Source organism: Brachionichthys hirsutus, chromosome 24 (assembly GCF_040956055.1).
Source record: "Brachionichthys hirsutus isolate HB-005 chromosome 24, CSIRO-AGI_Bhir_v1, whole genome shotgun sequence".
Taxonomy (NCBI): domain Eukaryota; kingdom Metazoa; phylum Chordata; class Actinopteri; order Lophiiformes; family Brachionichthyidae; genus Brachionichthys; species Brachionichthys hirsutus.
In genome coordinates this window covers 3,711,002-3,736,473 of record NC_090920.1, presented here as the reverse complement: position 1 = coordinate 3,736,473, position 25,472 = coordinate 3,711,002, and the positions used below count along the sequence as shown (strand labels likewise).

The following is a 25,472-nucleotide window of genomic DNA, read 5'->3' as shown; positions in this document are numbered from 1 at the left end:
TTCAGATTGTGGATCCCTGCGGCCCGGCCCGTGTGAAAGCCCGGGTGAGTTCTGGACCTGGCATATAGTGTAGGATCTGTGTCGGTCTACAGCTACATTGTCTGCTGGGTTTCAGGACGACACCCGAACGCATCGCGACATGTTTATCATCACTTATCAGAGTACTGTGGTGTGTTTAAGGAGCTAAAAGGCCCGGGTAATTTGACAACTTTGTGTTTATTGACTCATAAAACATTCTTCAAACAATAAAACAATTTTAAATGTCCGTTTCTGTACAATGCTTGCTAAGCAATTTTATTTATATATAGAAAATGTAAGAGGAGTTGTGTTAAAATGACAAAACTCCTTCAAATTTAATGGCAGGTACTCTGGAAAAAATAACAGCATTCCATCAACAAATATTTTCAAGCAATAAATATGTATTTATAAATAGTGAAAATTTACATCAAGATTAGAAACGATGAAACAGGAGAAGAAAAAAATCACAAATTAAACTTTATTCCATTAAGTCTATGTGCAACCCATTTCTCTTTGTGACTTGGCTAGTAAGATTTTTTTACCGAATATTTTTCCTTTTTTTTTTTTTTTTACCTAAGAAACAAACAAAAGTTATGAAAAGAACACAAAAATAAAACAAACAAAAAAGCTGTAAGAAATAAACGAATCACCGAAACTCTTCACATTACAAATAGTTTTTTTGTCTTTTCTTTTTTTCAGATTTTGCTGTCAAAAATCCCCCCCCCCCCAAAGAAAATCTTAAAATTACCATCTACTATAGAAAAAGACCGGTTAGGCTAGTGCTCCTTGGGGGGGGGGGGGATTCTAGAAATCAAAAGCAACATTTCATCTTATTAACAGAAAAGAAAGGGGGGAGAGAGGTCGTCAAGTCAGTAGTCTTTTACGGGGGGGGGGGGGGGGTTGCCAGTTGTGACAGTTAACAAGTATCTACAAAACATTTTTATCACGCGTTAAGAATCCCCCCCCCCGTGTTCCCCAATGTTTCTGATTAAGTCCTCCATTAAAACAGGGCGGGACCACTGTCACCAAAGGGGAGGTGGGGGGGAGAAGAGAAGTCCTGCTAGCCAGCTCGGCGCCCCCCCCCCCGGAAGGGCAAGACTCCAGCACTTTTAACAGGTTGCATAGACAGACATGCTCAGCCTCCGGCTGTCGCGATGGAGACCAGCCATGTGGGTGGGGGGGTGGTGGGGGGGGGGCTCGGCTTTCCTGAATATCAGAAATGGTCCGCGTGTGCGGGTGGCTGCTCCGTTTCCGTTTTAAACCTCAATGCGAGCTCCTGTAAAATGGGCGTCGTGGCTCCACAGCAGAAGAAGAAAGCGCCGGCGCCTAATGTCAGGATGAAGACGAGTGGAGGGGAAGGGCCTGAGGAGGAAGACCAGACAGCCATTAGATGCATGTTCAGCGCGTGATGCGATTGGTGGACGACATTCGTCACAAACTATTCCCCGATAGGTAATGGAACGTGATTCTGGACGTCAGTGGGCGGGACTTCCTTGTGCAGCTATCGGCCTGCCCCGCCCTCTTGTCGTTGCTCATGATGTCAGACGTGCAGTTTGTTCAGCACAAGCAACACATTCGTTTTATTTTTATCCGTTTATACACGTGCACGAGTTTATTACACACCGTGTACGAGTTTATTACACACCGTGTACGAGTTTATTACACGTGTACGAGTTTATTACACGCGTACGAGTTTATTACACGCGTACGAGTTTATTACACATCGTGTACGAGTTTATTACACACCGTGTACGAGTTTATTACACGTGTACGAGTTTATTACACGCGTACGAGTTTATTACACGCGTACGAGTTTATTACACATCGTGTACGAGTTTATCACACGTGTACGAGTTTATTACACGTGTACGAGTTAATCACACGCGTACGAGTTTATTACACACCGTGTACGAGTTTATCACACGTGTACGAGTTTATTACACGTGTACGAGTTAATTACACGCGTACGAGTTTATTACACGCGTACGAGTTTATTACACACGTACGAGTTTATTACACAACGTGTACGAGTTTATTACACAACGTGTACGAGTTTATTACACGTGTACGAGTTTATTACACGCGTACGAGTTTATTACACGCGTACGAGTTTATTACACACCGTGTGCGAGTTTATCACACGTGTACGAGTTTATCACACGTGTACGAGTTAATTACACGCGTACGAGTTTATTACACACGTACGAGTTTATTACACACCGTGTACGAGTTTATTACACACCGTGTACGAGTTTATTACACAACTTGTACGAGTTTATTACACGTGTACGAGTTTATTACACAAGGTGTACGACTCTATTACACGTGTACGAGTTTATTACACAACGTGTACGACTATTACACGTGTACGAGTTTATTACACAACGTGTACGACTATTACACAACGTGTACGAGTTTATTACACGTGTACGAGTTTATTACACACCGTGTACGAGTTTATTACACGTGTACGAGTTTATTACACGTGTACGAGTTTATTACACGACTTGTACGAGTTTATTACACAACGTGTACGAGTTTATTACACGTGTACGAGTTTATTACACAACGTGTACGAGTATTACACAACGTGTACGAGTTTATTACACGTGTACGAGTTTATTACACAACGTGTACGAGTTTATTACACACCGTGTACGAGTTTATTACACGTGTACGAGTTTATTACACACCGTGTACGAGTTTATTACACACCGTGTACGAGTTTATTACACGTGTACGAGTTTATTACACGACTTGTACGAGTTTATTACACAACGTGTACGAGTTTATTACACGTGTACGAGTATTACACAACGTGTACGAGTTTATTACACGTGTACGAGTTTATTACACGTGTACGAGTTTATTACACAACGTGTACGAGTTTATTACACAACGTGTACGAGTATTACACAACGTGTACGAGTTTATTACACAACGTGTACGAGTTTATTACACAACGTGTACGAGTATTACACAACGTGTACGAGTTTATTACACAACGTGTACGAGTTTATTACACAACGTGTACGAGTTTATTACACAACGTGTACGAGTTTATTACACAACGTGCTTCCTCGTTTGAGAAACGTGGAATTATTTATCTTCAAAGGAAACAGGACTTATTCTTGAAACACTTTATTTCCAGCCCGTCACGCTGACTCTGGGCTGAGGGGCGGGGCTTCGTGCGGCCCGCTGACTTACTAATGTGAACTGGTCGTAGACCTGCATCAGGTCCTCCGGCCGGTGCTGCTCCAGCACCACGAAGTCGTCCAGCGTGGCGCTGCCTTTGCGGGCGCAGTCCTGGCAGTGGACCACCGACTGCTTCCTGGGGAGGAGCTCGCGGCGGACGAACAGCAGGTTGAACACCTCCACCTGCGCACAAGCGGGACGGCCTCAGTCTCCGGGCGGCTCATCGCGAGACACCGAGACGTCCCCGGCGGGGGCGCTCACCTCACAGATGGTGCAGTAGTGGGCCGGCTCGTCCCGGGTCCGCGGCCTCGCCACCGTCTCCTTGCCGGCCGACGCCAACGCCTCCTTCACCCACTGGCACTGCTTCAGCGTCCGCAGCAGGCAGTACCTGAGGAGAGGACAACGGCGTCACCTCCGGGTCCCGGCTGGACGCCCGACGGGGACGGACGGAGACTCACTTGATCATCTCAAACAGCTTGTGGTCCGACACTTTGATATTGCGCGCCATGTTCCAGGAGAGGTGCACCATGGGAACCATGGACTTGACGCTCTGGAGCTTATTCCACTCGTAGCGCTCCACGGCTAGCTTGTACTGGTGGGCTGGGGGGGGGGGGACAAAATCATCACCATTACGTGTGTGGAATCAGCCGAGTCATCGGCAGGAAGGTCACGACGCAGCTGAAGGTCGCCGTGCCAGGCGGAGTCAGCAGGAGACGCTCACAGGTCCAACCCCCCCCCAGCGTACCGGTCAGGGGCCCGACGTTCCAGGCGATGTTGTTGCACCAGCCGATGGCCTGAACCCAGTGGACGGTCCCGGTGTTGAGCCACACCAAGTCGCCGGGGCGCTGGATGAACCGATAGACGGGCACGTCGGCCTCGTACAGGTCCTCCAGGTTGGGCCACCAGGAGCCCATCAGGAAGTTGATGTTGTTCCTGGGGGGGGGGGGGGGAGAGGAGGGAGACGCGGGGTGAGGACAAGACGTCCCAGAGACGCCCCAGAATCGTCCCGGACTCTTTAGGACCCCTACTTTTCACAGAAGCTGCTCATCACCCCCCAGTAGGGCTCCGGGACGGCGAACCATTCACAGTCCCCGGGTCCGATGTTGATGTTGACGGCGCAGAAGTCGTTGTGTTCCTGGTGGCCTGCAGAGACACGAAACGCCGCCCTTTAGAAGAGACGCACAACGCGCCCGTCCCAGAGACAGAGCGGCGCCACGGACCTGGGATCCGGCTCCCGGGCACCTTCATGTAGAGCTGGACGGTGTTCATCCCCAGGACGGTGTGGCCCACGTGGCTCAGCAGGTTGCCGGCCGACACCACTCGAGCGAAGGCCGGCAGTTTGCTGAGCTCCTGGAGCTGCTGCTTCCACCTGGCGGCGCGTGGGCGGAGCGACGGAATGAGTCACGGCCAGAAACGCTCCTCAGACGGGACGGCGAGATAAGAACTTACTTCCTCTCGTCAGACACGTCGATGTTGGTTCCGAACTTGATGTGCTTTAAGGGGCCCCGTCGTTTACGGGCGACACTGAGGACAGGAAGATCGGCCAAACGTCAGCGCGTCCGAACGGAGCGCACGCCAAGGCGAGTAAATATCATTCGGTACCTCTCTGCAGACGCAGGCTCCGCCTCCGACGGCTCCTTCAGTGCCTTCTTCTCATTCTCCTCCTGTCAAACCAAAACAGGAAGTGCATTTACAGCGTATTCAAAATCAGCACGCCATAAATCGATCCATCTTTAGGACCGGCTCGGTTTCAGGCGTGGCCTCGATCAATCACGTGTGGGCAGAAGCCCCAGCGCAGCCAATCAGCTCAGCGCCACAGGGCGGGGCCTCCGCGTGTTTCCTCCACCAGAGAGGAAGGCTCCCAACAAGATGGTTCCTGGCTCGAGAGCCACGCCCACATTAGCATGACGCTGCTAATGCAGGGACTTCCTGTGCGTGTTTCACGTTAGTGACGACCATCCTCCTCCTGATGGACCCCCACCAGGCCCCCACCAGCACGCGCATCGTGTGCGCCCCTCCTGGTGAAAAGCCGCATCGCTGCTCCTGAACATCTGCTCTGACCTTTCTATTCGTGCATCGTTCCTCTCTCCTGTGGATGATCCGGTGGATTGTTGTCATGGATACCAGCGAGGAAGACGGGTCTCAAACTAACCCAAATCAACAGAACCATTCCCCTGGTAAACGTGGAACCACGCGACGCGTCGGGACTGACCCGCAGTGACTCCTGGAAGGACGCCGCCTGGTACTGGGCGTATTTGGCGATGGTGGTGTGGGCCCGGGCGCTCTCGCAGCGCCACATTTTCTTGATGCCCGTCGGGTCCCAGTTTTCGTCGGCGGGCTGAGACAGCTGAGTCCAGACCTCCACCAGGTGCTCCGGGTTGGCTTCCACCAATGTCTTGGTGGAGAAGAGACCCAGATCTGCAGCAGAGAGGGGAGCGAGGCGAAGGATCTGAGCACGCGAGCGAGAAGCTCTGCAACACGACACCGGACCGCCGAATCCTTTACCCAGCTTGAGCGCCCCCGCCAGGCCTCTGATGACGGTGACGGGGTTGGAGGGGTTTGTGCAGAACTGGTGCAGAGGCGGGAAGAACGCATCCCTCTTATTCTCCAGCTGCCCCGGACGGGAAACAGGAAGTTAAAATCAGGAGGCGTCATCATCGACCTTCTCTGGAAGTTCCCAAACTAAGTGTAGCTGGCGCCCCCTCCGGGGAGTACTCACGTAGATGCTGGGCGTGGGAGGGTTGAGCTTGTCTTTGGGCAGGGCTGGTGTCGGTGGAGGGGGCAGCCGGGGCGGGGGGCACTTGTCGAGGAGGATGCTGCTGTTGGAGAGGCCGTTCCTCCCCAGGTTTCTGCACAGAGGATATAAATCAATCAATACGTTTATTGGAGGAGGTTTTCACGCGACTGTCCTCCGTTTAAGGGAATAATCAGCAAAGGGGGGGGGGGGGGGCTCGCTTCAGCTGAATCATATCTGGGTGGCAACAAGACTGCCCAGTCGCCTTCGCTGTTGGAGTTACATAATCATTGGCCTCCTCTTCTGCAGTTACCCTGCAGTTCCACCAGGGGGAGCCGTCCTCACGACGAAGCAGCAGGAGGCGGTTACACAACGCCAGCAGCAACAGGAAGCTTTGAACGTCCTCACCTGCAGGCTTTCAGCACGTCCGTGGAGCTGGGGTAGATGGATATCGACGACGACGACGACGAGGAGGAGGAGGAGCCGGGCTTGTGCGGGGGCGTGGCTTTCAGACCGGCGACGGCGGGCGGCTCCGCCTTCAGCGGGCTCTGGGAGTCCTCGGAGCTCGCTCCTTTGCCGTTGCCGTTGACGGCGGGCGCGGCCGATGCGGTGGGGGTGCTGGCGGGGCTGTGGCCCCCGGTCTGGGTGTGGTCTGAGGATTTGGGCGAGGGGGTGGCGGTCGACATGGCAGAGATAGGCGAGGAGGCGGCGGAGCTGCCCTGTGCGTGGGGGGTGGAAGGCAGGACGGCCGGGTGGATGTTGTTGATCTTCTTGAGGGGCTCGTGTGGGGTGGACGATATGGACGCGGCCCCCTCCGACGGCCCCCCTAGCAGGGCAGTGAGTCTAGGATTGTCTGCGCTAAGGCTCGGCTTCTCGCCCCCTTCCGCCCCCGTGCCGCCCCCTTCCGAGTGCAGGTGATTGGCGAGGCCTTCGGCCCCCTCGGACCCCCCGTTGCTATCTTTGGTAGCGGACGCACCAGGTGCCGCTCCACCCGAGGTAGAGGAGGGGGGCAGATGGTTGTGAGCCTGCTGCTGCTGCTGGGGCGACGGCGCCGTCGTGGAATGTCCAACCTGATTGTTGGGGTGCTCGGGGGCGGCGGACTTGGGGGTCGGGGGTTGAGAGAGCGCCCCCTCGCTAGCGGAGCACTTGGCTTGTGGAGCAGCCCCCTTCTGAAGCCCCTGGAGAAAGACAAGAGGAAGTTAGCGTCGGGACAAATGATCCGAACCGACGACTCCGGATCCAAGTTGGTCCCAGGGGGCGGAGCTTCACGCACCCCCTGGAGCGATGGCTGCTTTACAGCGAGTCGGCTAACTGTACGTGTCTGACCTGAGAGGCGTGTAGGTGCTGCGCCTGCCGCGACACGCCGTCCTGCGTTTGTGGGCTTGTGCAGGTGTGAGGTAGCAGAGCTGCGTCGCCGCTGCCGGCAGGTTGCAGGTAAGGCACGTCTCCGTTGGGTCCCGTGTCCGCGGGCCCCGGCTGATTATTACTACCCACAGGGAGGGGGTCCGAGTGTCCGTGCGTCCCAGGGCCCACGGGCCCATTGGCGAGCGGCTGAGGTGGGCACAGAGGTCGGTGGAGTCCCGGGTGGGGGCGGGCGGGTTGCAGGCCGGGGTTGGGGGAGGGGAGGGAGTTGCTGGTGGGGCCGTTGGGGAGAGAGGGGCGCACCTGACCTCCCGAAGCGTTCTGTCTCATCTGGAAAAGGAAAAGACGTTTAAGTTTTAAACCAGGTTGGGTCTCTCACACACACACACACACACACACAGCAGGAAAGGGCGCGGCCACGATCGACACGCATATTCTGTTACCTGGTGCTGGTTCTGCTGCATCATGGCCAGCTGAGCCTCCAGCTGCCCCAACATCTGCAGCTGCGGGGGCTTCAGGCTCGCCCGGTTACTCCTCAACTGGTCCAGCAACTGGAAGTGGACGGGAGGAAAAAGACGTCACGCAAAAGGAGAGACGAAAACGAGTGTGGGAAGCGAGCTTCTGACCGACCTGTAGCTTCTGCGGGGAGAGGTACCAGCTGGGGACCGGCTGCGGGGCCGCGGTACCGGCCCACGAGTCGCCCTAGACACATTAACACGGGCGACATTTTGTAAAAGGTGAAAACGGTCGCGGGAGCGTCGTCACAAGGCTTTCGATTGGTCTTCACCTTAGAAGGGCTGGAGGCTCTCCTCCGCTTCGCCGGGCAGGACTGGTCGTCCGCCTGCGCCAGCGAGCCGGCGTGGGGGGGCAGGGACTGACCCGAGACCCCGCCTTCCGCACTGTGATTGGGCTTGCAAGCCTGTAAGGGAAGGAGGCGGGGTGGCGGGGAGCGTAGGGGGAGTGACGCGAAATAAGTAACCAGGGAAAGAATACAGCGTAAAATGGGGGGAGGGCGGGGGGGGACCACGACAAAAAAGGTCAAGGTGGGAAAAACGAGGGAAGCAAGTGTTGGGAAAGGAATGACAAAACGGCACAAGGGGGCGGGGGGGGGGGCGGAAAATAAAAACATCAAAAGAAGCAATCAGGCGGATTTATTCGAAATGAGGACAGAAATCGAGCGAGGGAAGCGGGAGGAGAGGGCGAAGCAAGGGATGGAGAACAGGAAGAGAGGGAAAGAGAGCAACACTGTGATTGTGCGTCGGCAGTCTGACACAACAAGCAGGACGAGCACACAAAAACCCTCCCGGGTGTCTGAGGGTGCTAATCCAGAGGTCAAAGGAGCGCTGGGGGTAATTTAGGATTCAACCCCCCCCCCCCCCCCCCACGCTCAAACCCCACGGCAGCGTTACCTCTGGGCGAGCCATTGAGGGACAGGGACATTTAAGCAGCATTAGCTTCGGTAAAAGTAAAACCAGAACGCTGTTAATGCGCCCGAATCGTAAACACAAACAAAAAAAACAAAGTTATTCTAATTTATGGTTTAACCAATCGGATGGTTAGAATTCCCCTCCAGGTTCAAAGACATGAAGGCACTCAGTGAGACAAGTAAACAACAACAACAACAACAACAACACAGCAATGATCACACAAACATGGACACGCCTCGCATCGCTGCACGGTGGGCATGGGTGAGTGACATGGTGATGCAACACTAGGGGGCGCTGTTGGGACTTTAGTGAGCAGCTGCAGGACATCTAAGGTCAACTACTGAAGGGGAGGGGGGGGGAGGAAGACGGACAGGACCAATAGGAGTGTGTGGGCGTGTACGCAGCGGCGGCACGACCTCACCGATCACAGCAGCGAGCGCTCGACACGGCGACTCGGCTCGAGCAGATTGAGATCCACGTGAAAACGACGTGGATCGACAAGAGCACATTTCAGACGGGGGGGGGGGGGGGGGGCGGGGCTACACACGTGCTTTGTCGAATGGGCGTTTACTTGGCTGAGCGTGATGGGTGAAGCCGAGACGCTACCGCGCCGTGGGAAAAGGAAAGGGGGTTCAGGAGTGGGTATCACTTGGCTGGCGCCCCCTGCAGGAGATGCTGGAAAGCAGCCGTGTTGTTGCGTCACAATCTTTACGAGGCTGGAGGTGTGTGTTTTTCTACAAAGGTCAATCTCCAATTAAAGCTACGCACGCGCGCGCGCGCGCACACACACACACACACACGCACACACACACACACGCACACACACACACACGCACACAGGCGGCGCTAAGCTCAAGTGTTACCCATCAGCGTTTAGAACAGAGCATGCGCATGTGTTGGCCTGTCCGTGTGCTCATTATGCTCATGTGCACTCAAAAAAGGAGGGAAGGAGTGGGGGAGAGAGGGGGTGGGGGAGGCGGGAGGTGTTCTATCTGGTCTCTCACCTGCTGCGGTGCACTGCTCAGGCCTCCCTGCCTGGAGGTTAGCTCAGCTGGGATTGGTAGACTCCATGCCTCCTCAATAAGAGGGAGCATTTTACTTTTACCCTGTAGGCTACTGAGCGGGGGGTTACTCAACTGAGCCTAGGGGAATGGAGAACGACGTGAAAAAACAAAAACGTAAGAAAACACAAGGCTCTCGTCGTTTGCTGCTGCTGCTGAAATAAACGATGACCTCAAAACATGGAAATGATCAGCAATGGTCAAAAGGTCAAAAACACAAACGTGTGTCTTTGCAGGGCTAATGCGCCTTAGCTCATACACAGCATCAACCACAGGAGGGCATTACATTCAGCAAACAGGTCCATTAAAGCAAGCCGCCGGCTTGCCTTAATGCCGTGGCTTTATGCTAACACAACTGGTGGAAATGTAACATTGCTTCATGCACAGGCGAAGGGAAACGGTTCGATCCGGTTAGCGTTAGCCGCGTCAGCGATCCGACGGGACTCGCTTCTGGCCGGGTTGCTCCTTTCTAGTCAAGCTTAACTGCAACTCAGCAGATTAAACAAAAATAAATAAGGAAAGGTTCCAGCGAGGATCGACAGCCCCCCCCCCCCCCCCCCCAGCTGTGGATGGAGTAAGACACAAAAAATACAAACGCAGGAGATGTGAAGCAGATCAAGACGAACACGCGAGTGATCCCGGTGTTCTGGTGTCGTTGGCAGCGATCCAAAGTTCCTTTTTGCCTAATATGACGCTCTGAGCCTGCAGAATAAGACTCGTTCTCGAGTCGGCGCTACACAGGGATGCTAAATACTGACAGGAGACGATGAGGGAAGCCTTCCCGCCGCTCCCCGCACCAGGGCTTCTACGTCATTTAAAGGTCAGGATAGGACGACGTCCTAGACTCAGACTGTCCTCCTGGTGGGCTCGATGAACAACGGTGTCCCCTTAAGGTCCCAGAAAAGCAAACAGCGCGCCTTTGATTTATCTTGTGATTATTAAACGCAACAAACGGAGCAACGATGGATAGGAGTACTAAAAACACAAACTACAGGCCGTACAAACGCAGCTCTGGAACCTTCGGCGTCTTGTGTGGACACGGATCGTCACCAAATGCATCCGATTCTCTAAACCACTGACGTGGACAGCGCTGACCTGGCAAGTGCACGGAATGCACTAAAAGCAGCCGGCAGCTTCCATTAACGAAGCGATTCAAGCCGCGGCGTTTCCACATATTTACACCAAAGCTGACCGGAGACTGACCGGAGACGAGAGAAAATCAGCGGAAAGCTGGGCCTCGGCCTCAGATTCTTCCCTCCACCCACCTGCAGGCATTTGATGCGGTGGGCGAGCGCGGCGGTGTTGGTGCAGCCCTTGCTGCGCGTGGCGTTGATGTAGCACTTGATGGCGTCGTGCGGCTGGTTGCAGGACTCGTACAGCGTGCCCAGGTCCATCCAGGCGGCGGCATGGCTGTGGTCCAGCTGCACGGCGCAGATGTACGCCTGCAGCGCGTCCATGGGCTGGTTCTGCTGCTGGTACAACACCCTGGGGGGGAGGGAGTGGATTGAGTTCCTACACCGTCACAAAGACACCGAGCCTGCAGCGCGTCCTGGGAAAGCCGTCTCTCACCCTATGGAGCACCAGGTATCCGCACTGGCCTCGGACTTGTCTATGGATTGCCGATAGGAGATGAAGGCGTCCTGGACTTTCCCAATACTAGAGTAGCACCTGCAGGAAACACAACAGACTCATGCACGCGGCTTCTTTGTGCACCGAAGCGCCGCCGATCCCGTTAGATCTACGGCGCGTCCATCTACTCACAATTCAGGGACGGCTCGTGCAGAAAAAAAGACATTTATCTTTGCTCCACTCCTCCTATTCAACTGGAGTCCAACGTTGTTTTTATTTCAATATAAATAGAACCTAAATATCAAGCAACCCTGTCAGTTGTGTCTTCCCCCCCATCGAACGTCTGGGCGCAGACGCAGCAACGTCTCCTTCCACAAACTACGGCCCAACCTCTCAGACGACATTCAGATGGGAACCATCTTATTTCTGTATCACTGTGCAGAAGCTAGCACTCATTTCTTTGCTCATGAGAGGCTAAGCTAACTAGCTCACGAGTCGCCCGCCCACAGTTTGCTGCATGGAAATGGATTATCTGACCTTCACAAAAACATGTAGTTTTTATGCGGGGTTTGAGCAGATCAAACATCCTGATACAAAGAAAAAGAAAGAACTAGTGATTACTATATTTATAATTTTGTGTGAACCGGCCCTTTAAGAAAACGAACAGCTGCCACGCTCAGAGGCAGCTTCAGCCGATCAATTGAAAGAGGCCTGGGCTGATCGGGACTCCAGCAGGCTGGCTCAAGGCATCACTATTTAATGGAGCGAGAAACACTAAGAGAGGCTGAAATCAACCAGCGAAGACACCAAAACCTCCATCGCCGTGACGATAATACATTATTCACCCTGAAGACTGAAGCAGAATCTCTCAACAGTTTGAAATCCAGGAACAACATACTGATTTCAAAACCGGAACTTCCTTGTCTATATTTTTAGCTAATTTCACAAGCAGGCTATTACCTTTGTGACTCCCAAACGCATTTCCGAAGGCAGAAGTCGAATATAATCCGATGCTTTCGGATTGCTGCGGCAAACGTACCTGCCAAGGAAGTACCAGGACTGTCCAGAGTTGGGGTCGGCCTCCAGAGACTTCTGCAGACACTGGATGGCATAGCTGTCCCTGCTGGATCTGTCCCCGAGCTGTTCCACGGTGTGATGCATCCAGCCTGCACCCAGGAGACACACTGATCTCTGCGGCTCCAGTGTGAACCGCACGCCGAGTCTAGGACGGGCTGATCCAGATGCCCGTTCGAGACTCGCTTCAATAGAACTGGGGCTCACGCTTACCGAGCTGCTGCAGGGTGGTGGCCTTCACCTGTGCAGGAAGATCCTCTGTCTGCAGGAGGCTCTCGTAGGCCTCCTTGGCAGCCCGGTGTCTCTTCTGGAGGAGGAGAGATTGTACGGGGGGGGGGGGGGGGGGGGGGTTTGTAACTTTCAGAATAAGCCCGTAGGCGACGCATCCTGACGCGCTCTGACTGTAATCACTTCAGACGCTCTACGAACGCGCCCGACGCAGAAAACAAAGTGCTCCCAGAGCCGACTGGAGAACGACTGGAACTCTCCGCTAAAACCAAGAGAGAGAGAGAGAGAGACCACCAGCATACAAAAGAGGGGGGGACAGACTTTCTTGTTTCCGTGGCAACCCTGTCGATCTGCTTGGAATAATCGCCTCCCGCATGCCACCCCCTCAATTTTGTCAGCACCTGGTTCAAAACCTAACCCCCCCCCGACTATGCCCAGCGCTCAGATGATTTAGAGGTACTATCCGGGTTACGCGCCATCGCCTTTCTGATGCACAGTCAGCCGCCGCCGAGCGCTTATTTTCACAAACGACAGAAACCAAAAAAATTGTTCTGTGTCCTTGAGGAGAGAAATAACTGAAACAGGTAAAAAATGAAATCAAGGTCAGCACTCACCTGAATCTCATACAAATGAGCGATGTGGAACTGAACTGGAAGAGAAGAGCAGAAGAAACAGGTTAAGGAGAAGATCGATGACATTTAGGTACGGCTTGCCCCCCCCCAGCCGGGTTCGTCCTTCTCATAGTCGTCTCAAGTCTTTGTAAAGTCCTGCTGCCTGGTCGGGAGCACAAGGTCGCGCTCCTGACTGCAGTGAGTGCACACACCAGATAGGTGGCTGTGCTCCTGGCGGCACCTTCCTTTGTCTGGAGCGCTGCAGTGTCTGATCTAAGCTGAGTGACTCTCAGCAAATGGAGGGAGGGAGGGAGGGAGAGCGAGAGAGAGAGAGAGGGGAAGAAAAAATGGGGCTGCCCTGTGTGTGTGTGTGTGTGTGCGCGTACGTTGAGCCGGTAAGAACACAAATGAGGGGGAATACAATGAAGCAAAGGCACAGTGAGGCCCTTGGCAAAAATGGATACTGCTGTCGCCAAGGTAACAGGTACCGGGGCGGGAGAGATGAGATGACAGCGGCATATCAAATCAAGCTCTACCCAGACTGAAGCCCCGGCAGCGCAACAAAACGAAACACTCCGAGAAGACGCGGCAAGATTCCCCCGATCCGGGCTGCGGCGGTCTGACTGATGCAGTCTGGGAATTCTGCGTCCCGAAGGAGCCATCATTTTAAGGGTCTCGAGCCGTGCATGCACAAACGACCACACAGCACGTCATATATCATATATACAGAATGGGTTTTTTATGTTTCAGATGGGCAGCACGGCGGCGTAACGGGTAGCGCTGTCCCCGTGCGGGCCTACGACGCGTCCGACGTGTACCCCCGCCCCCCCCCCCCCCCCCCCCCGCATAGCAAGCTGGGATAAGATCCAGCAACTCCAGCGACCCGCAAAGTGGAGACGCGGCTGCAGATGAGACGACGGACGAGATCGTCTCATCTGCAGGAGCAAGACGTTAATAAAGCTGCAGACAAAAAAAAAAAAAGACATCTGAGGTCTTCTGTTAAATAACGCGAGTGACGAATGAAGGAAAGGGGCGGGTGCTTACTTTCAGCTTTGGACAAAGTGCAGGGGTTGGAGTCAATCAAAGCCAGCTGAAAATGCTGTGGAAGAGCGGGAACAGAATCCGTGAAGGCACAGAAGGGACGAGAGACTGCGTCTGTAGCCGCGGTCTGGAGCACGCCTACCTTCAGGCTCGACTCGTAGTCTGTGTTGACCTTGAACATGAGACCCAGGCGCAAGTGGATCTCCTTGGCCCGGGAGAACCCTGGGTCAATGTACAGCACCTCCTGGAATGCTTTGATCGCCCTGCGGGGGGGACGGGGGGACATTGTGTTGAAATCTCACCACTCGGAATGAACTAAACTTAAAATTTGACCAAACAAATGTTAAAAACTACAGAAGATCCACTTCAGTTTCTGTTCGGAACTGCAGCCAGAACCCAGTCTTCTCTGGCCGAGGTGTTACCATGGAAACAATATAGGACAGATGTTCTTCTGCCCCCCAGCCAAAACAGATGTTCAGATCCAGAGAACCGGCAGGAAGTCAACTTTGACATTGCTTTTATTCAGAATGTCACAATTTCGGGCCGTCAACGTAGAATTGCTTCGTCATGATTGGTCTCGTCTCTTTGAAGAAACGACGGCCAAGCCCTGGTGAGGTCTGGCTCAAAGTGTCTGCAGCACTCACCACTGAAAGGCATTATAGTGGAAGTAGACCATCCCCAGGCCATACAGAAAGGCAGCATTCTGAGTGGGACAAAGGAAGAGGTTCAAGGTCATTAGGACAAAAGATATCTGCTCAAACGTCTGGTGGACGAGCAGGACCCGCGTGTGCGCCGCTCTCACCTTCCAGTAGTCTGACTGTAAACTGTAGTACCTCTGGTATGCCGATAATGCTGCAATCACGAGAAGACGGGGTTGAACTCGCACCGCATCGCTGCGTCAGCATTCAGGAGGCGTGTGACGGCGGCGGCTTTCTTACCTTTTGGATAATCCTCCAAAAGGAGGTTGAAGTGGCCGAGCTGGCAGAAGAGCTCCGGCTCCACTTTGCCGTCGGCCTTAAGGATGAGCGAATCATAGCAGCGAACAGCCTGGGTCCGAGACAAGGGGGGGGGGGCAAACATTAGACTGTCTGAGATGCAGCATTCGTTCCAGGGAGATGCATTTTGTCCCGATGTGAACGGTGGATGATTGGAACGGAAAAGGGAGCGACGCTGGGGGGGCTCTTTGTTCAATTAGCGATCCTACACAGATAGAGATATAGAGGTGGAGCCCCCCCCCCCCCCCCCAACATTCATTTCCTCTGTGGAGACACGCAGCAACATCACTCACGACAGAGCGGACACCCCGTTAATCAGCCGGATTCTCCTGCGCGTTGACCGTAAGTCATGAAAGCGCTTCCAGTTTCAGCCGGTACGCCGTTCACTCGGGCCTGACGACGACACGCTACAACGGGAAACACTGCTTGAGACGCAAATCATGCGTTCACCGTAGGAGGGCGGCGCCCAGCTGTTAAAGGACGCAGCAACAAAGCTCAGCAAAGACAGAATCTTATTTTATAAATCTCCATTTTAATAAACGCCAATTTATTCTAATAAGCCCAGATCCGCAACACCTAGATTTGAACCGTTATTGTAATGATTTACAGATGCAGCCCGACTTGGAAAAAGAGACGTCGGGTCTCTCTGCACACCACGAGGAGAATAAACGCACTACGATTGCGTCCAGTAGCTCGGCTGCTCTACAACGCAGCGGAACCCGCACGAGGACCGACTGACATTTATTCACAAGTGCGGCCCTCATCTCGTACTTTTTACGGAGATGGCTCTCATCTAATTTGCAATTTAGGCCTTTTAAAATCACCTTTAACCTGCAAAACACGCAAAGGAGCTGCTCTTTGGCCTCGGTGGGCAGCGCCGCCGCTGCCAAGGAGCGCTTACACAATCAAATACATTCGCTCCGATACCGGGAGACCGAAGAGTGAAATGATTGCCAAGACGTGCAACGCTAAAAGCGGAGCAACTCAAGAAGCAATGGTGTGCCTGAGAAACGATGTGCTGCCATGTTGCCGCGGGAACGGCGTCAAACTAAAAAATGTAAACAAAGCATCGGCACTATTGTGAACACCCTTCTGACCAATGAACACATGTTCTGAACACTTATTCAGCCTAAACGCAGGGTACGCTATGGACATGCCACGCCCACTACACGGCGCCTGCGAGTCCAGGGTCACCAGTGTAGGTTTTAGAACCGTAGGGAGTCGGAGAACCAGAGGGAACGCCCACAGACGGCGCCACAAAGAAATGTCCAGAAGCAACAAGGCTGCCGATCGGTCCTTCAATGTACTCCGGACACACTCAATTTTAGTACTGGTATTTTTCCACCATACTTTCGCTGGTTGCCATTTTGAAGTCAGAAGAACAAACGCAAATCCCTTTGAGTCCAACTGCTTTGGTCGTTTCCCCGTTTACCAAGTCAACCGTCGATCACGGATGGAGTACCACAAAGTCATCTGCAGGGTCGGGCGAAGAATATTAAATCTGGCTGTCATTTGACTCCTTTGAGAATCGTTCGTCTGATCTCCTTAAAAAAGGAGGCGGGGGTTGGATAAACAACATTCAGAACGTCAATTCAAAGTAACGAGGAGCAGCGTGCTGGGCTCTAGCGATGGAAGTGACATCATCAATCACGACTACGGCGACTCACCAAGATGGCTGCCCCCAGTCAAGAGGAGCGCATCCATGGGTCAAAGGACGGGCATGCGTTATACAAGCCGAATGACGCGGCGCTACGTAAACCTGGACATAAATCACGTCAAACGCTAAAACGCCCGTTTCTTCAGGGTTCTACAGATTGATTTGGGCTTCAGCAGACTTCACACAGCTGGCCTCAACTCGCAGGCAGGCCACTTTGCTGCTGGATAGAACATGGCTAACAGGACGACAACCCACAACCCACAGCATCATAGGGGAAGAAGAACCCCGTTCAAACCCGCAGCCTGTTCAGCGCCGACGTGTCCAGTTAGGATCTCCTGCATGGAGCAGACAATGCTTCATTGAATTCATCAATTGATATCCCCCCCGCCCCTTTTTTTTTTACTGGGTTATAAACGTACAGATTTTTTTTCACGATTAATATTTCCATGTGTACGTGTGCTTGAACAAACTGATAACTGTAAGTGAAGTGGAATAAGCCATTTTGAATATTGTAGCATACGGTAAAGTTAATTATGAACAAAACCCAATTTCCTGTTCAGGACTTCCAGGTCCTTTAATGACTCATTAAACCGGCTCGGCACACATCGTACAGGCCCCAAGGGCAACGAAACCGACCTGCCAATGTCGCCTCATCGCCATCATTACCTGATGCTGCACACCAAATACAAAAGACATGAGAAGTGATTCCTGCAGAGCGAGCTCGCTTTATTTCATCCTGCCTACATCAGCGGCTCGACAGCGACATGCCTGAAGGTGGCGCTAAGCAAAGTCCTGCTCAACCATTGCTGATGATACAACCTCGTGTCATTTTGCCATCCTACAGGCATTACCATGAAGTACCTCCCCAACGCTGGCAGATCCAAATTAACATTACACCTTCAGCTTTCCTAATTCCATCCCAACCGTTTTCCCCCTGCAAAGGAATTCAAAGCACCATGCTTCTGGTGGAATACGCCCAAGTCACACATTTGTCAACAATCCCCGTCTAAACCCAGCACCACATCCGGGCCAACTCTTCTTCTGTGGGTTGAGTAGGCTAGACGCTGCTGCCTCGTGTGTTTAGACGGAATAACTGCCTGCACATGACCGAAGCTTCTCTTTTTGCAGCGTAGTTTAATATGACCATCAGCATGCTAATGCCGCGGCGTGTTGCTGCTACGTACAGCTGATGGGAAACGGGGCCCGGCTGATTTGAGAGGGCGAATGTTACTCCTGAAGCCATCAACCTCTGAAGCACAAGAACTGTTGACAGCGCTGCACCCTGTATCTCGCTTTACATTTCTCTTTTCAAACGTCGCTCAATTCCCTTCAAGAACATCCTTACAGGACGCCCGCGTATAGCTTTTATGTTAATGAGAAGTACTTTTATTTTTAACATATTTAAATACACTAAACGAAGAAGTGTTTCTATGTGCTGAGATAGATCAATGCTCAATGATGCAGCGTTCACGATGCCTCGAGTGCGCCCTCTACACTCCAGACTACTTTTTACACGGGTATAATCTTACATAATACTGCTTGTAGAAGTAGTATTTTACACACATTTTTAAATACATCCCCCATGTCGATATTGGACATGCAAACCTTGTCTTTCGTCTCGTGATTCTATGTATGCTTGGTGGCCCAGTTAAGTCACCAATGTTCAACCGATGGTCATCTGCATGTCGAAAGCAGCAACAATCCAACTGCAGGTAAGATCCCTCGAGCAGACTATTTACGACTCAGTCTAGTGAATTTCACATTTTTAAATAAAAATAAACGAAAGACCAGAGTAGCATGCTACTCCTAACATCCCAACTCTCATCCATGTATCCAAAGTAAAGAGACATTTAAAAGAGTACGGTGATATTTTGCCGTTTGTTTTTCTGCCCAATGTCTTTACGTATTGCATCGTATCTGCATATTGCTATTTCACTCACTAGATATACAGGAAGGATTTCAAGTGGTTTGTCAACAGAGGACACAGATATACTTGGACTGCGGTAGCAAAAATCAGATGAAGGACACACACATATGTTAATTGTGTTCATTTAACAACTCGGCCACATGAGATGTGCAAAAGGTTTTTGCTTTCAGACTGCGCTCCGTCACAATAAATGAAAGAATGGCTGAGGCTGCGAGTAGGCCGGACTGAAACGGCCCGTATGACCTCTACCTGTCCTTAAACCGGGTCGAACAGGAGAGTCCGGCAGCAAAGTCATATCAGAATGACCAGAATAGTGTTACACATTCATTCCTACAATGTACAGAAGACCCATCCAAGATATATTCATTGTCTAAGGCACAGAACTACCAGAGTATACGCAACATTATTGTGGCTCCGATGACCCGTTACGCGTCTCACTGATAATGATCTCAAAATACAGAGCAAATGAGAAAAAGTAATTCATAGGAACATGTGAGGAATTCAATGAGGGAATGTAAACAATGATGTCACACTGAAAAAACAAAAACATTAGCATTAGCAACAACAACACGTTTTTGATCCGCGTTGTTTGACATCGCCCGTAGGAAGCGTGCAAACTGATTCCAGAGCAGTTTGTCCTTTTGCCCATTCTGCTATATTGACTGGCTCTCTTCAGCGGAGCTCCACTTCCCGGGTACCCGACACCACGTAGCGAGCAGCCGAGCGGCTCAGCCCCCAAACACGGGCTGTCAGCAGCCCCTTCTCCGCATCACGTAGGGCTCGAGATAAACCAGCAGCAGAGCGATCGTGCTCCATGGCTGGCCCAGCAGGGCACCAGGTAGGCTGGGTCCGTCACACACATGGTTTACCAGGACGCGAGCACATGCAGAGCCGAACGGGGCCGACTGAAAACTGTAAACAAAGGATCCCAAGTCCATTACGAACACTGGAGCTGAGACTTGCGACGCGCTTCAGCAACACGCGAAGGAAATTCATCTCAAACTGGTTATATATCAGTGTCACTCCGCCACGTCCCGCCATCTTGGACAGCCAGCCAGCCATTAACGCTACTTATAACATTTGTCAACTCATTCACTCTGATTCCAGCCAGAAAGCGGCCAGAACACGTCCCGAAGTCCGGAACGTGGAACCGAACTAGGCCACGGATAAAAGAGGACAGATCGTGGTAAAAAAAACAAACCCCACCAATGCTAAGGGCCCTAGCTAACCTGACCAAATAACGTAATCGGAGGCTGTGTGTGTGTGTGTGTGTGTTGCACCCTGAAGGCTACAGCGTCAATGCTACTTCCACATAGCAGCTGTGGCTAGCCAGGGCTACGCATTTCGGGTCCGGCGTGCGCGCATCACGCTTGTAATTAAACAATCGCACGACCACAACACTTTTCTCGTTAAAGTGGAATAATTCCAACGCAACACAAAACCATGACGTCGCTGCGTTTTCGGCGGCGCAACCAGGCGCGTTACAACGATACGCCGTGAGGCACAACGCTAGCTCCGCGGCTAGCGAGGAAGGGCGGCTGCCTATCAAACATTAACACGCATTGGTATTAGCAAGCTAATTAATACACGAAAGGCAATAGCTAGCAATTATCACGGCTAGCCACGGCGCACGCAGGTGCAGGGTCGCTGTTCGTGGGAGGAGTGTTGCTAACTAGCCAGCTAGCCGACTAGCTAAGTGGGGCAGCGGCTACCTGGCCTTGGTCTCCCCGGCTAGTGGGCCATTCCGCGGCGCGGCTGGCTTTAGACTTTGTGAGCTCATTCACTATCACGCGTGGTCCAGGAGGGGCTTGAACGCATCGGGTGGATCAAAGTAAAACACATCCAGGTACATTAGCTACCTTCATCAGCAGGGCCTTCGTTCTGGCGCCATCTTCATGAAGCTTCTGAAATCCAAACAGTGAGCTGCAAGCAAGAATACAACACAGGCGGTTCAGAATCACTCGCAGAGCGCTCCGGGAACATGGCGGAACGCGAGGCGTGAATACACATTATTCTCAAACAGTGCGTGTCTGTGAGTGCGCGGGTCGTCTCATCCGACCTGTCGATTCCGACCAAACTGTCCCTCTCCTGGGCTGTCAGTGTCGGAAAGTCCTCCTCTGTTTCACTCGCTTTTCCCGCCGCCATTTTCTTTCCCTCATCACCACCAGAAGAAGCCGAGCCGAGACTCCGAGCAGCAGCGCAGGCAGCGACGGCGACCGACACACCGCACGATTGCATGGAAATCGCGACGCGGGGACAAACGGTTCGATCCGCCGAATCAAAAAAGAAAAACCGAAGTAAACAAAATGGTCAAAAACTTTTTCCCCGGATGAAAAGATGCGATTCGATGTAGTAAATCCTTTCGGGGGGACAGAAGTGTTTTCCGCGTCGCTCCTCAGAGGTCACATTTTTCATCAAAAGTGATATTGTTCCGCTATTTAAAGGTGAATAACCGAAGACAATATCCAAGATGTGAGTATTTGACAATAAAATGCGTTTCGGCCGCGAAGATAAAGTTGTTATAATTGTGTCACCCAAGCGAACCCACGCGCCGATCTAACCACGCCCTCTCTTGTCCCCCCAACCAATAGGAACGCCAGCATCCTACCATATGACTTCCCTCCTATATCATTCTTTTATCTCAAATTCTCCTTTTCTCCCTGCAAAACACTCGTATGTGAAATAAGGAGTGTTGTTGGGAGCGCGTCCGGAATAAAGGCGCTTTCTGTTGGGGGCGTATCCGGAATAAACGCGCTTTCTGACGCACATGCACACCAGGGTGAAAATTATTTGTTTCTTTGGCAAACGCAGCATGTCGCAAATCACAGAAGATGGCCCCTCTCTGATGTGTTAGCACTTGGGCTGCCAGTTGTCGCTGGTTAAAAGGGAGCTGCAATGCCTCATTTGCCCTGAGCCTTTCAGCTCATGTAGCGCCTAGCTGCATTTTTAGACTTCGTCATTTTACCTATTGTATATTTTCCTCACACAAAGAAATTCGTTGCAAGATTTTGGTAATTATATTGCCAAATTGTAGGCTAATCAAATCATTTTTCACTGACGTGGCAAAGCATCACAGCATGGGCGTGGCTTAGTATTGTCAACATCCATGTCAACATCCTGGTGACATAACCAGCTTCTTCAAAATGGCGACGGCGGACCGCAGAGAAGGTTGGGGCTTTTGTTTGTTGGGAAACGGCGCATGTCTTCAGTTAATTTGGAGGATTCGCGCATTGTTTTCCCGATAAAATGAAAATGGGAAGCGGAATTTATCGAAGCGCTCGTTATACGTAAAAATAAAAAAAGCCTGTGCTGTGCTTTAAAATGAATTGGTGTCCATTTGGCGCGGGCTAGCTTTTAGCTTCCCATCCTTTTCCTTTGAATAAGCTAGCAGAACTGTCTTTAGAGCTAGCGCGGATGCTGCGTCAATGGAGGCACATCCGTGATTTATTCCGCGTTCGCTGATACTACGCTGTTCATGAAAAGGGAACACCGATTCATCACGGTGTACAATGGCCCTTAAATTTAAGGGAAGTATCGGTTTCATGTTTTAAATGAAAGTGACAGCCGGTGTAATGGAGAAGTGAGACGACTCCGTTTCTCCTAAATGACCTTTGTCGTTTTGTTCCCAATAAGTTAGAAAATGTACATTTATCAAGATCCAATGTGTGATTCAAGTGATTTTAAAGAGTGTCTACAAAATCTCAGTATGTCGTGTTCTCATTGGTCCTTGTCTGAGAGCAGGTCAGGATGAGCCAGAGAGCGAGGATGAGGTCTACGAGGTGGTGGACCTGACCGAATACGCTCGGAGGCACCAGTGGTGGAGCAGGGTGTTCGGGAGCAGCTCCGGCCCCATCACTGAGAAGTACTCGGTGGCCGCTCAGCTCATGATGGGGGGGGTGACTGGATGGTAAGACGTCGGTCACGTGTCCTGCAAGCGGGAGGATCAATGAATGAACTAGCTATGGATTCAGATCCTCTCAACACGCAGGTGTGCCGGTTACCTCTTCCAGAGAGTTGGGAAGATTGCTGCTACGGCTGTAGGGGGAGGTTTCCTCCTGTTACAGGCAAGTGTTTGTCTTCAGTCGTCCCCCGTTTGCCGTGGGTGTTCCGTTCCGGGAGCCGCCGCGATGGGCGAAAGTCCGCAAAGCAGCAGCACCATATTTATTTTATTATTTTGTGTGCGTCGTATCTGCCGCCAGAGGCAAAGCTTGTATGTTAAATGTCATAATTATTTAAGACATTTAATGCAGTTACAATGTAATAACAAATCATTTATATTTATGAAATGTATTTTATTTTATTGTTTGGGGGAACTTATTTTTTGTTCCGTTTACCTCACGTTTCTTGGGGGGGGGGGGGGGGGGGGAGTAGCATTTAGAGCAGCAACCAGAGAGGCTAAAAGAAGAAGCTAAAAGTGCCCTTTCTTTGCAAGGTGGGAGCAACGTGTACTTTTACCTTTATGAGCCCTCCCAGCGCTGTTATTAGCCGCCCTCTACTGTACTACCCTTTATCACACACCCACACACACCTTTGTATTCTAACACCGTAACAGTAGTGTACATTTAACAACTTTAACGAAGCTTTCACAAAAACCACAAGCGCCAAATCGACACAACGCGAACGACTCACTCGCTGATGCTAACTGGATGAGCGAGACGAGACAAGGGGAGATGCTGGAAGGCACGTATATAAAGTATGTCATATATAAAATATGTTGCAATAGTGTTTAATTTATTTTTATTTACTGTTTTGTATTTCGTAGCCTGGAAAATGCTTCTTTAATCAATAAAATAATGACGATAATGGACATTTAAACCGCAGAATCCGCGATATGTGAAGGAAGTCGGTATCCCATAAATGTGCTACAGTTCTCCACGTATTCCTGAAAAGCTACTTTCATGCCAGGAGGTGACTTTCACCAGAACGTTTCCTAAAAGATAAAAGTGTTACTGAATAAGGAAGGTGGAATAAAGAATGCAAATCAAAATGAAAGATTTGCACATAAGTTGTGAATGCCCCCCCCCCCCCCCCCCCCCCCCCCGCCCTCCAACACAGATCGCCAATCATAGTGGATACGTGCAGGTGGACTGGAAGAAGGTGGAGAAGGATGTGAACAAAGCAAAAAAGCACCTGAAGAAGAAAGCAAACAAAGCCGCTCCTGAAATTAACACATTCATTGAGGAGGTAAAGGTACCTGCTTCTTCTTTTATCATTTTCATTTTCAAATATTTGTTCAAATTAAAAACTATTCTTGCATACGTTCTGTAGATTAGAAAAAGTATTCCTCTTGCGTAATCTAAAGTGTTCAAACCAGCAGTGCCCTCTAGGGTACGGCTAGCGGTACTGCACTTACAGGCAGGGACACACCTGTTTCATGAATGCGTTTTGTAAGCGGTGTGTTTTGTGACGTAATCGCTCGCACTGTAATTATAAATGTGTGATCGTAACGTTTTAGAATCGAAAATATGCTTGATTATTCCTGTTCTTCCTTCGCAGGCCACAGATTTCATCAAGCGGAACATCGTCCTGTCCAGCGGCTTCGTCGGCGGCTTCTTCCTGGGCCTGGCCTCCTGATGCCGCTGCAAAACGCCTCCACTTCCTGTGAGCATCTCGCCGGCCATTCTGCCACTCCAGCCTTTTCACAGTCCGTACACGAGGAGCTGTGTGGAACATTACGGCATGATCCTTGTGAACGTGCTTTTAGCTGTGTAACCAGCCCCTCTGTTGAAATCAATGTTAGCTAATTATCTCCTTTTATCATCCTGGAGAGTTGACTGAGACTTCTCGCTGTACGAAGAATGAATCTTATCAATATGTTGAAGAATTATTATTACTTTTATCAAGTGATCGGAGGCCAGATGTGCATCCGTGTGTTGGTTCAGGGAATGCCTTGCTCAAATTGTTAGGAATTAGCAAGCAAGGCAGACGGGATGAGATTCCGCTGCAGCCGGTTCAGCAGCGGTCCGTCATGGAAGAGCAGAACGTAGCAGCGGCTGTGACGCCGCCGCATTAACGCGACGGCGCCGCCGCATTAACGCGACCTCGTGTTGAACGGAAAAGACCGCGGAGTTCTGCTGCTGCTGTTTTTAGTTGGTTTTGCCTCTTCAAGTGCGATAGAGAAATGTCTCGCGAGTTCTTGTTACGTCTTCGTGTCATTTTGGCAGGTGCGTTTAAAATAAAGTTGTTCCCGTTTTGAATGACAACACAACAGAAACAGGTTTATTGAGGTTGCTTCAGGCTGATCGTGTTTCTGCCCTCGTGAAGCCCCCAGCGGTCCAAAGCGATTTCCGTGGTGACATCATCGATGTTCACTCTTAAGATAAGTGTGAGTACGACTCGATCAGTGGTTTCAGGGTTGCTGTTGTGACCCAATATTGACCCGTTCTGATGAACTAATTTAGTCACTCATTATCTGCTATATGCTAACGAGCCACAGTCGTGGATTTAACAGACAAGTCACGATCGCTTTCCCTCACAGTTCATGTTTTATTGTGTATTTCTGTGTAACGTTTTCACTTTGCGACCGGCTGCTACCGTGGCCAGGAAACGTCCTGGTTAAACAAAGAAAATGTA

General features: G+C 51.4%; 2 protein-coding genes across 5 annotated transcripts; one reads left to right on the top strand and one right to left on the bottom strand.

The window, feature by feature from the left end:
- Positions 1-226: 226 nt before the first annotated feature.
- LOC137911932 (lysine-specific demethylase 6A-like) lies at positions 227-21,221 on the bottom strand. The gene is made up of 30 exons (XM_068756270.1): positions 20,959-21,221; positions 20,759-20,822; positions 15,259-15,367; positions 15,123-15,172; positions 14,965-15,023; positions 14,463-14,583; positions 14,324-14,378; positions 13,283-13,317; positions 12,654-12,747; positions 12,406-12,532; positions 11,367-11,465; positions 11,063-11,282; positions 9,741-9,878; positions 8,097-8,228; positions 7,940-8,011; positions 7,753-7,860; positions 7,274-7,639; positions 6,356-7,125; positions 5,933-6,062; positions 5,719-5,824; positions 5,426-5,631; positions 4,816-4,877; positions 4,663-4,737; positions 4,434-4,582; positions 4,242-4,356; positions 3,959-4,146; positions 3,672-3,813; positions 3,475-3,601; positions 3,226-3,396; positions 227-1,380 (listed from the first exon to the last, which is right to left on the bottom strand). Exons 1-30 carry the CDS (start codon positions 21,135-21,137, stop codon positions 1,351-1,353), a joined length of 4,299 nt encoding a protein of 1,432 aa, XP_068612371.1. The 5' UTR covers positions 21,138-21,221; the 3' UTR covers positions 227-1,350.
- LOC137912065 (FUN14 domain-containing protein 1) lies at positions 20,881-25,472 on the top strand. 4 transcript variants are annotated; one of them, XM_068756418.1, is made up of 5 exons: positions 20,881-20,895; positions 22,646-22,806; positions 22,888-22,963; positions 23,955-24,083; positions 24,396-25,472. In XM_068756418.1, the coding sequence occupies exons 1-5, from the start codon at positions 20,881-20,883 to the stop codon at positions 24,471-24,473; spliced, it is 459 nt and encodes a 152-aa protein (XP_068612519.1). In that variant the 3' UTR covers positions 24,474-25,472. The 4 variants fall into 4 exon arrangements, with proteins under 4 accessions (XP_068612519.1, XP_068612517.1, XP_068612516.1 ...); XM_068756416.1 differs by lacking the exon at positions 20,881-20,895 and adding an exon at positions 22,042-22,067 and having other exon boundaries at positions 22,641-22,806; XM_068756415.1 differs by lacking the exon at positions 20,881-20,895 and adding an exon at positions 22,042-22,067 and having other exon boundaries at positions 22,641-22,806; positions 23,955-24,089.

What these genes read in the sequence shown, in the direction of transcription:
- LOC137911932 (XM_068756270.1), bottom strand. Translation starts at nt 21,137, where the DNA reads ATGCAATCGTGCGGTGTGTCGGTCGCCGTCGCTGCCTGCGCTGCTGCT. An exon ending in TTTGGAGGATTATCCAAAAG is followed by an intron (nt 15,173 to 15,258) that starts GTAAGAAAGCCG and finishes TCGTGATTGCAG; the next exon opens with CATTATCGGCATACCAGAGG. An exon ending in CACTATAATGCCTTTCAGTG is followed by an intron (nt 14,584 to 14,964) that starts GTGAGTGCTGCA and finishes TCCCCCCCGCAG; the next exon opens with GGCGATCAAAGCATTCCAGG.
- LOC137912065 (XM_068756415.1), top strand. Translation starts at nt 22,043, where the DNA reads ATGGCGACGGCGGACCGCAGAGAAG. An exon ending in GACGGCGGACCGCAGAGAAG is followed by an intron (nt 22,068 to 22,640) that starts GTTGGGGCTTTT and finishes GTCTGAGAGCAG; the next exon opens with GTCAGGATGAGCCAGAGAGC. An exon ending in ATGGGGGGGGTGACTGGATG is followed by an intron (nt 22,807 to 22,887) that starts GTAAGACGTCGG and finishes CTCAACACGCAG; the next exon opens with GTGTGCCGGTTACCTCTTCC.